The sequence below is a fragment of the Argentina silus genome (genome assembly GCF_951799395.1).
Source record: "Argentina silus genome assembly, chromosome: 19".
NCBI lineage: Eukaryota > Metazoa > Chordata > Actinopteri > Argentiniformes > Argentinidae > Argentina > Argentina silus.
Window position 1 is genome coordinate 719,121 of NC_139673.1, and position 10,000 is coordinate 729,120.

Here is a 10,000-nt window from a genome sequence, read left to right on the forward strand (position 1 = left end):
GGTCGTAACACTGACCAGTCACGTCACGGTCATGCCTTCAGACTGAGATGAATGATGGTGTTTTCATGAGGACGTCCTCAGTGCTCCGTGTTGATTCGGCTCTACAGTGACACCTGGTGGTGACACCACTCTCTGTGATTTCGCACATTCTTCTGTAGAAGTGTGTGTGTGTGTGTGTGTGTGTGTGTGTGTGTGTGTGTGTGTGTGTGTGTGTGTGTGTGTGTGTGTGTATATGTTTATGTTTATGTCTGTGTGTGTGTGTGTGTGTGTGTATTTATATTTGTGTGTGTGTGTGTATATTTATATCTGTGTGTGTGTGTGTGTGTGTGTGTGGTGCAGGCGAACACAGAGAAGCCCAGTCTGAACAAGGGCCAGCAGCATGGCAGGAATGCCTTACTGTCAGACATCTCCAAAGGGTCGCGGCTGAAGAAGGTCGCCACCAACGACAGGAGCCAGCCTCAGCTGGACAGTGAGTACACACACACACACACACACACACACACACAGTCGTTTATACCAGACCTTACAGTGTGTACAGGAGGTTCTTAGAATTGTACGGTATGTTCTAGAAGACACACAGAAGGTTCTAGGAACCTCCTGGCTTTCTGCCTCAGAACAGAGACTCAACCTGTCCTGAGAGCTTCAGACTCACCTCAACGCTAACCAATGACAGACGCCATTGTTAGAGGTTACCTTTGTGTACCTGTGTTTTCACAGAGCCAAAGGGAGGAGGAGGAGGAGGAGGAGGAGGAGGAGGAGGTGGTGGAGGAGGAGGAGGAGGAGGAGGAGGTGGAGGAGGAGGAGGAGGAGGAGGAGGAGGAGGGTTGGGAGGACTCTTCCAGGGAGGCATGCCAAAGCTGAGGTCAGCAGGGAACAGAGAAGGCAACGGTGAGATGATGATGATGGTGATGATGATGATGATGATATGTCTTAAAAGCTCCTTTCACCAATAATTCTGCTGGCCCAAAGTGCATACAGAGACGTTAGCATGTTGCTAACCCTCCCCCCCCTCCCTCCCTCCCTCCCTCCCTCCCTCCCTCTCCTCTCCTCTCCTCCTCCTCTCCTCTCCTCTCCTCTCCTCTCCTCTCCTCTCCTCTCCTCTCCTCTCCTCTCCCTCTTCTCCTCTTCTCCTCTCCTCTCAGACACAGGCAGTAGCAGACCTCCTCTGCTGCCCCCTGGTGGCCGTTCATCAGGTCCCAGGCCCTTCGGTGGTGGAGGTGGTGGTGGGGGGGACTTCCCCGCCCCCCCTCGTCTCCCTGGAGCCCCCGCCGTCCCCCGCAGCAGCGCCCCTGACCTCCCCCGGACCCGAGGGACCCCCCCACGGCCTGAGACCCCGGGCGGACTCCCCCCCCCGGTCCCCAACACCCCCCGGCCCAACCAGAGCTTTCAGAGCCGGGGCCCCCCACCCGTCCCCGGAGGGTTCCGCTCCCCCAGCTCCACCCCGGCCCCCCCCACCCCCCAACTTCCTAGGCAGGCACTCCGGAGGCCTGCCCCCACCCCCTGCGGTAGGGGTCCCATCCGGGCCTAAACCCTCCTTCCCCGCCCCCCCCTGTCCCCGGTGGTGGACGCCCCCCCCCTCCCCCCCGCCCCTGGTAGGCCCTCGGATGACCGCCCCCCACACCCACCCCTGGGGGGCCACAGACCCTCCATACCCAGGGACGGACCCCCGTCCATCCCATCGTTCAACAGCAAGCCCCTCTCCTCCTCCTCCCGCCCCCCTGTAGGCGGGGCGCCCCCCCTCCCTCCAGGCAGACCCGGCCCCCCCTCCCTGCCCCCTACGCCCGCTGGGGGGGATGAACACACCCCCCAGACTGCCCCAGAGGAACATATCACTCAACTGCCACCCTCTCGCGCCCCCCCCCTGGCCGCTCGGGGCCGCTGCCCCCCCCTCCCCAGCGAACGCCCCCCCCCCTCTGGGCAGGAACCCCTCCGGACGCACAGGTACAGAGGTGGTCCTCCAGGCTAACATTAGCATAGCATACACAGACACTAGCCTTAGCATAGCATACACTAGCCTTAGCATAGCATACACAGACACTAGCCTTAGCATGTGTTTGATGTAACTATAATGTGCCCTCCCCTCCCCCCCACCCCCCCTCCCCTCTCCAGGACCCCTCCCTCCCCCTCCCCCCTCAGGTCGTAGTGGAGGTAGTATGAGGTCATCGCCGGTCCCCTCCCCGCCTAGTCGACCAGGATCAGAGTCCCAGCGGGGGGGGCGGCCCCCCCTTCCCCCCGGACCGCCCCGGCACGGGGGCCCCCCTTCCCCCACCCCCCCCCATGGGCAACGGATTCCAGAACTCCCATCACCAGCACATAGGTGAGTAGGCTGGGCTGGGGATAGGCTGGGCTGGGGATAGGGCTGGGCTGGGCTGGGGATAGGGCTGGGCTGGGGATAGGGCTGGGCTGGACTGGGCTGGGCTGGGCTGGGGATAGGGCTGGGCTGGGGATAGGGCTGGGCTGGACTGGGCTGGGCTGGGCTGGGGATAGGGCTGGGCTGGGTATAGGGCTGGGCTGGGCTGGGGATAGGGCTGGGCTGGGGATAGGGCTGGGCTGGGCTGGGCTGGGCTGGGCTGGGCTGGGGATAGGCTGGGCTGGGCTGGGCTGGGCTGGGCTGGGCTGGGCTGGGCTGGGCTGGGCTGGGCTGGGCTGGGCTGGGCTGGGCTGGGCTGGGGTCAGTTGTTGTCATAGTCACAGGAGTGTATACTTGTATGCACGTGACAAATAAAGAATCTTGAATCTTGAGTTGTAGAACACCCAGATCTGGGAGCAGTTGTAGGACCATGTCAGCCTCCATGTTCTATTCAGTTAAGGGATTACATCATCACCAGAGCCTCTCTGCCCTGCCACACTAATGTGTGTGTGTGTGTTTGTGCGTGTGCGTGTGCGTGTGCGTGTGTGTGTGTGTGTGTGTGTGTGTGTGTGCGCACGCGTGTGTGTATGTGTGTGTGTGTGTGTGTGTGTGTGTGTGTGTGTGTGTGTCAGATGAGTGGGAGGCCAAGTTCACATTCCATGCCGTGTCAGAGCTGCCCCCCCCGGACCCCTACGTCCCGTCTCAGAAGACCTACCCCAGCAAGATGACCAAGGGTGACAGCCGAGGTGACTACAACATGGCCACCGTCCTCCTTTCAGTCCACCAGGGGAGGCTGGCCGAGGTAGAAATCGGAGGACGGGCTCATTGTAATGCATGGAATGGAACGAGTAATATAGGAGCCTTTCCCCGTTCCTCATCCCGTTCCATGCGTTACAATGAGCCCGTCCTCCGACTTCTACCTCCACCTGCCTCCCCTGGTCCATTGTAATATAATAATATTTGCCATTTAGCTGACGCTTTTATCCAAAGCGACTTACATTGCAGTGAGTTCATACATTTCAGTATATATGGTCCCAGTGGGAATCAAACCCACAACCTAAGCGTTGTTAGTGCCATGCTCTACCCACTGAGCCACAGAGGACCACAGGACTTTGGACACTGGACATGTCTGACTTGTTCTGTGTGTTTGTTGTTGGCTCAGGTAAAAAAGAGAGAGGAGCACCACCACCTATCCCCCGGTGAAGGAACGACCCCACGCTCTGCTGGGACCTGCCTGTCACTCACTCACAGCACCTGGATGTCTCTCGCTCTCTCTCGCTCTCTCGCTCTCTCGCTCTCTCTCTCTCTCTCTCTCTCTCTCTCTCTCCCTCTCCCTCTTTGTCTCTCTCTCTCTCTCTTTCTCTCTCTCTCTTTCTCTCTCTCTCTCTCTCTCTCTCTCTCTCTCTTTCTCTCCCTCTGTCTCTCTCTGTCTCTCTCTCTCTCTCTCTCTTTCTCTCCCTCTTTCTCTCTCCCTCTTTGTCTCTCTCTCTCCCTCTTTCTCTCTCTCTCTCTCTCCCTCTCCCTCTTTCTCTCTCTTTCTCTCTCTCTCTCTCTCTCTCTCTTTCTCTCTCTCTTTCTCTCTTACATTCTCTCCGTCTCTCGGGAGGGCTACAGCACTTCTTAATATACAGGCCATATCTGATACACATGTATGTCTATATGTCTGCACCAGCAGCCTCCCGCCAGTAGGGGCAGTAGTGGCTCATGTTAGACGTTGGTCGGTTTTCTCCGCCCTGTCGTTCAGCTGTCTGCTCCGTTATCATTCAGTCACTCTGTGCTTGTGTTTGTTTAGAGTTCAGGATAGTAAAGTAAGGAGCCTTCCACCATATTTAAGGGAAACAGCAGGTATCATATTTGTGTCTGTGCCTTTCAGCCAAGGACAGGTGTGTGTGTTATGTGTGTGTGTGTCTGCGCTTCAGCCAAACTATAGGAGTTAGCATGTTAGCATGTTCATAACCATTGAAGGGTACTTGCCATATTGTTTCTGTTGATGTCCTGTTCATTTCTCTGTGGTCTTGTCCCAGTAAGGACGTAAAACGTTGAACATTGAAGATTGAACATGTTATGTCTCTTGAAGGACTGATGAAGGGCGTAAAGTTTTGTATTTTTGACTATGCAGTATGACATCATCAAATGTGTACTTGATGATGTCACCATGTTGTCTCAGAGCCACTTGTAGAGCGACAATCACAGACAACCAGACCAAAGCAATAAAGCAGCGATCCTCAATCCTGGTCCTGGAGAGAGAGCTGCAGTGGGTCCAGGTGTTTGTCCCAGCCTAGTGACATCACGCCCGATTGAACCAATCAACTGATCTTCTACACCTTGATTGGCTGAGCCAGGCGTGTCAGTGCCAAGCTGGAGCAAAAGCCTGCAGTACCGCTACTCTCCACCAGGAGAGGGGTGAGGATCACTGCAGTTGAGCAACATATTAAAAGATGTTATTGATGATGAATGAGTTAGCTAGTGTTTATGTCTGCCATGATTCTGATTCTGAACCCGTTCTGGGTGTGTGTGAGAGGGTCACAGATGGCGACGTTTGGCCATGACGTCTTGTCAGGCGACTTGTATTTATAACGAGAGAATGGGGTGTGTAACCATGACAGCCACGATGTATCTTACGTTGGACCAAAGACTATAAAGAAGTGAAGAAGGTCATGATTAGCAATAATGTCATAGAGGCTTCCTGTACACACTGCAGGCCGACCCCAACTGTACTGGGCCGACTTGGACATTTTCCTGTCACACGATGGTGGATGTGTAACCACGTCAGCCCAGCTCAGCCCAGCCCAGGTCAGTCCAGGTCAGCTCAGCTCAGCCCAGCTCAGCCCAGCCCAGGTCAGCCCAGGTCAGGTCAGCTCAGCCCAGCCCAGGTCAGCCCAGGTCAGCCCAGGTCAGCCCAGGTCAGTCCAGGTCAGCCCAGGTCAGTCCAGGTCAGTCCAGCCCAGCCCAGGTCAGTCCAGGTCAGTCCAGGTCAGTCCAGGTCAGTCCAGGTCAGTCCAGCCCAGCCCAGGTCAGTCCAGGTCAGCCCAGGTCAGTCCAGGTCAGCCCAGGTCAGCCCAGGTCAGTAGTGTGATTAGGGTGTCAATTCCTCAGGTGCCACAACTATGATGCTCCTCATGGAGGAAGTTCTCTTTAGTCAACGACCTAGTTACCACATCCTGAGGGCTCGCCCCCTCCGCTCCCTCCTCTCCCTCCTCTCCCGCCTCACCCTCACCTTCCCCTCCCCCTCCCCCCTGCACCTCCCCGCCTCACCCACCCCTCCATCCACCCCCCGACAGCTCCAACGGTACTTCAAAGTGTTTTCTTCATTGTTGCACTTTGCTGTCAAGGGAACTCTGCTTGTTTTTAGTTTTTTTTATAGATAAAATGCTTAAGTTTTTTTTTTGCCTGTTTCTTTGTATTGCCACATGATGCCTTTCATTGTCAGATGAAATTGGATTTTCTAAATAAAGCGAAATAAAGTTTAAATTGAGACGCAAACCCTGATCGAGATTTCTTGGCTCTTGCTTGGTGTCTCTTTAAGGATGTAGAGGGCTTTCAACTTGGACACAAGGGGACAGAGACTACAGGAGAATACAACAACACCACTTTAGGACACATATCTTATTCAACTTAAAGTAACAGATTTTGGGGAATAGTTCCGTCTACCCATGAGCAGAAACAAGTTATCAGAATGATTGATGAGTCTGAAACTGTTGGATTATTACCATCAATTGATTAGGAGGATACCTAGTTGTTTTGGTATGCACCGAGTCCCAATCAATCGATCTATTGACTTTAATTCACCGGTGAGTCACACCTAATCTAACTCTGACACGAGTCAGGAGAGAGACTCATATCAACAGCACGTCACCCCCCCATGAAGACGTCAGAGAGCTGCCGCTCTCCTAACCAATCACAACTCAGGGATGGCCATGGGGAAAACGCCCCTCCGCGGCGATTGGCCGAGCTGCCTGTCAGTCATATTTGTGGGCGTGGCTGTGGTTGACGGACTCCGTTAACGCGCTGATAATTACATCATTAACCACCGGGACACAAACACTGATCATTGAGCAAATGCATCTAACAAAAACACCTTGACAGCTGTGTGTGGATTCTGAAACATCTCGTCTCCAGAGGTGGAAGGTATGACCGCTAGATGCTGCTGTTGTGTTTTAGACACAGATAGACGCGCGGTAGCATGGATGTTTTTAGCCAGCTAGCTAGCGTGGCCGCCTGTCCGTCCGCTCGTTGACATGAAGCAACATCAGACGTGTCATCAGACACTGAAACCGGAGAAAAACACCTTTACTGTCTCTCTTCACACACGCACTTTGCTTCATCACGTTTCAGCGTCGCAATGTAAACCAAGGAGTTAAAAGAATTAGACAACCTCCTGCCTGGGGTGTGTATGGTTATCAATAACCTCCTGCCTGGGGTGTGTGTGGTTATCAATAACCTCCTGCCTGGGGTGTGTATGGTTATCAATAACCTCCTGCCTGGGGTGTGTATGGTTATCAATAACCTCCTACCTGGGGTGTGTGTGGTTATCAATAACCTCCTGCCTGGGGTGTGTATGGTTATCAATAACCTCCTGCCTGGGGTGTGTATGGTTATCAATAACCTCCTACCTGGGGTGTGTATGGTTATCAATAACCTCCTGCCTGGGGTTATTGATCAATAATGACTGTGATATGACTCAGGATCGTATTGCATTAGCCCGTGGGGTACAACTCCTTCAATATGTGTTTTCTCTCTGTGTAGATTTGAAGACAGGCTGATTATTAAACTGCAGATATGATTTATGATATGGTGAAATATGATTAATGTGGGAAACACAACTGTTGGCTAATGCTTGTTTTTCACTGCATTCTGTGTACATGTGATTGATTACCTGTGTTTACAAGACAAAGGATGAGCCTTGATCAGTCGCTCCTCTATCAGTTTACGTTCAGTTAGTTTAAGTGTGGTCTGGATGATTGTGGCGGAGATGAACTCTCCTCTGTTCTCTGTTCTCTGACTGTACAACTGAAGGTCTTGTTTATCTGTTGGTTGTCTTTGAACAGAGCCCTCAGGATGTGGTAACTAGTGCTCCCTTCACCTGTCCTGACCTCACACACACACACACACACACACACACACACACACACACACACACACACACACACACACACACACACTCTCAACCCACCATGGATCCCAACAACTACGTCCTCATCCACGGTCGGAACATCTCCCACCCCGGCCCCCTGTCCCCCGCCCCCACCATGTCCATCGACAAGCTCTTCCCGGCGCTCCTCGAGTGCTTCGGCATCATCCTGTGCGGCTACGTGGCCGGCCGTGGTGACATCATCACCCCGAGCCAAGCCAAGGGGCTGGGGGCCTTCGTGTCCAAGTTCGCCCTGCCGGCCCTGCTCTTCAAGAACATGGTTCTGTTGGACTTCGGGAACGTGCTGTGGTCCTTCCTGTGGAGCGTCCTGGTGGCCAAGGTGTCCGTGTTCGTCCTGGTGGGCGTGATGACGCTGATGGTGGCGAGCCCGGAGAGTCGCTATGGCAAGGCGGGGCTGTACGCCATCTTCGCCACCCAGAGCAACGACTTCGCCCTGGGATACCCTATAGGTGAGGGAGGGAGGGAGGAGATATAAAACCCTGGCTGAGTCTTGTCCTGACCTTTATAGCCTAATCATTAGTCTGTCTGTCTGTCTGTCTGTCTGTCTGTCTGTCTGAGAGAGAGAGAGAGTGATTATTCTAACCCCCCCCCCCCCCCCCCCAGTGGATGCCCTCTACAGGAACACCTATCCTGAATACCTCCAGTACATCTACCTGGTGGCACCTGTCTCCCTGATGTTCCTGAACCCCGTGGGCTTCGCCCTCTGTGAGGTCCAGAGGTGGAAGGACAACCGCCAGCAGCCCCAGAGCAAGCTGCACATCATAGGGGTGGTGCTGGGGCAGGTAGGGTGGTGTTGGGGCAGGTAGGGGTGGTGTTGGGGCAGGTAGGGCATCATAGGGGTGGTGTTGGGGCAGGTAGGGTATCATAGGGGTGGTGTTGGGGCAGGTAGGGCATCATGGGGGTGGTGTTGGGGCAGGTAGGGGTGGTGTAGGGCGTGCATTATATACATGATGGGATGGACTTCCTCATTCACACACCCTCTCCCCCCCCCCACCGCCCCCAGGTGCTGAAGAACCCCATCGTGTTCATGGTGGGCGTGGGCATCGTGTCTCACTTCCTCTTGGGCCAGCGTATCCCTCCTGTGATTGGACAGTTTGTGGACGGGCTGGCCAACAGCTTTGGGGGCGCCGCCCTCTTCTACCTGGGCCTGTCCATGGTGGGTCAGCTCAGGAAACTGACCCGGTCCACTGGGGTGGCGCTGATCCTGCTCATCACGGCCAAACTGTGAGTGGAGGGGGGGTTGGGGGGGTCATCACTGCCAAACTGTGAGTGGAGGGGGGGTTGGGGGGGGGGTTGAGTAGGACTTTGAGGGAGAAGTTGGGGGAGGACGGGGGACGAGGGGAGGTCCTCCAGCAGACTGCAGCTGTTGTCCTGTTTGTTATGTTCTGTTGCTGTTGGGAATAATGATTTAAAAACATAAACACAAAGACTGATAATAGATTGACAGGCTAGTATTTCTGTGTGTGTGTGTGTGTGTGTGTGTGTGTGTGTGTGTGTGTGTGTGTGTGTGTGTGTGTGTGTGTGTGTGTGTGTGTGTGTGTGTGTGTGTGTGTGTGTGTGTGTGTGTGTGTGTGTGTGTGTGTGTGTGTGTGTGTGTGTGTGTGTGTGCGTGTGTGTGCGTGCATGCATGTGTCCGTGTGTGTGTGCGCCCCAGGCTGGTGATGCCCCTGATCTGTAAGGACATGGTGGACATCCTGGACCCGGGGAACAGCAGCTCTGTGAACCACTCCAGCCTGTCCAACTACGCCTTCCTCTACGGAGCCTTCCCCACCGCCCCCAGTGTCGCCATCTACGCCTCCCAGTACAACATGGAGCTGGAAGTGGTGGGTCTCACACACACACACACACACACTAATACACACACACACACACACACTAATACACACACATGGACACACACACACACACGGACACACACACACGTACACATGCATGCACGCCTGCACACACACACACACACATGGACATACACACACACACACACACACACACACATGGTTACAGTCAGACATACACACACACACACACACGTACGCAGGCACGCACATACACACACACACTAACACACACGCACACAGACACATGCACCACCACATCTGGGAGTTCCATACACACATAAAGATTAGTAAAGCATGCATATACATTCTTTATAATGCAATGATCTGTCCTTCCATCTCCTAGGTAACCTCAGACATGGTGTCTGTATCTCTGTCTCCTAGGTAACCTGTCTATCTGTCTGTTTCCTAGGTAATGTCTAGGATGGTGTACCTGTCTGTCTGTATCTCTATCTCCTAGGTAACCTGTCTGTCTCCTAGGTAACCTGACTGTCTGTCTATCTCCTAGGTAACCTGTGTGTGTGTGTGTCTGTTTGTCTGTATCTCTGTCTCCTAGGTAACCTGTCTGTCTGTATCTCTGTCTCCTAGGTGACGTCAGGCGTGGTGATCAGTGCGTTCCTGTCTGCCCCATCATGTACGTGTCTGTCTGTGTGTGTGTGTGTG

At 54.3% G+C, this 10,000-nt stretch overlaps 1 protein-coding gene and 1 pseudogene across 2 annotated transcripts in view; both read left to right on the top strand.

Moving 5' to 3' along the window:
• Positions 1–819: 819 nt before the first annotated feature.
• Positions 820–5,839, top strand: LOC310820087 (WAS/WASL-interacting protein family member 1-like; annotated as a pseudogene). Its single transcript, XR_014555115.1, has 5 exons — positions 820–888; positions 1,143–1,941; positions 2,110–2,317; positions 2,983–3,096; positions 3,513–5,839. The product of XR_014555115.1 is annotated as a WAS/WASL-interacting protein family member 1-like (transcript).
• A 1,685-nt stretch (positions 5,840–7,524) lies between these two features.
• LOC310819501 (lysosomal cholesterol signaling protein-like) overlaps positions 7,525–10,000 on the top strand; it is a gene marked incomplete at both ends in the record, with an annotated part of 8,438 nt that continues 5,962 nt past the window's right edge. The window contains 4 exon segments of the mRNA XM_083690803.1: positions 7,525–7,951; positions 8,106–8,284; positions 8,506–8,726; positions 9,157–9,325. Coding sequence (XP_083546929.1) covers positions 7,525–7,951; positions 8,106–8,284; positions 8,506–8,726; positions 9,157–9,325 — 996 coding nt within the window.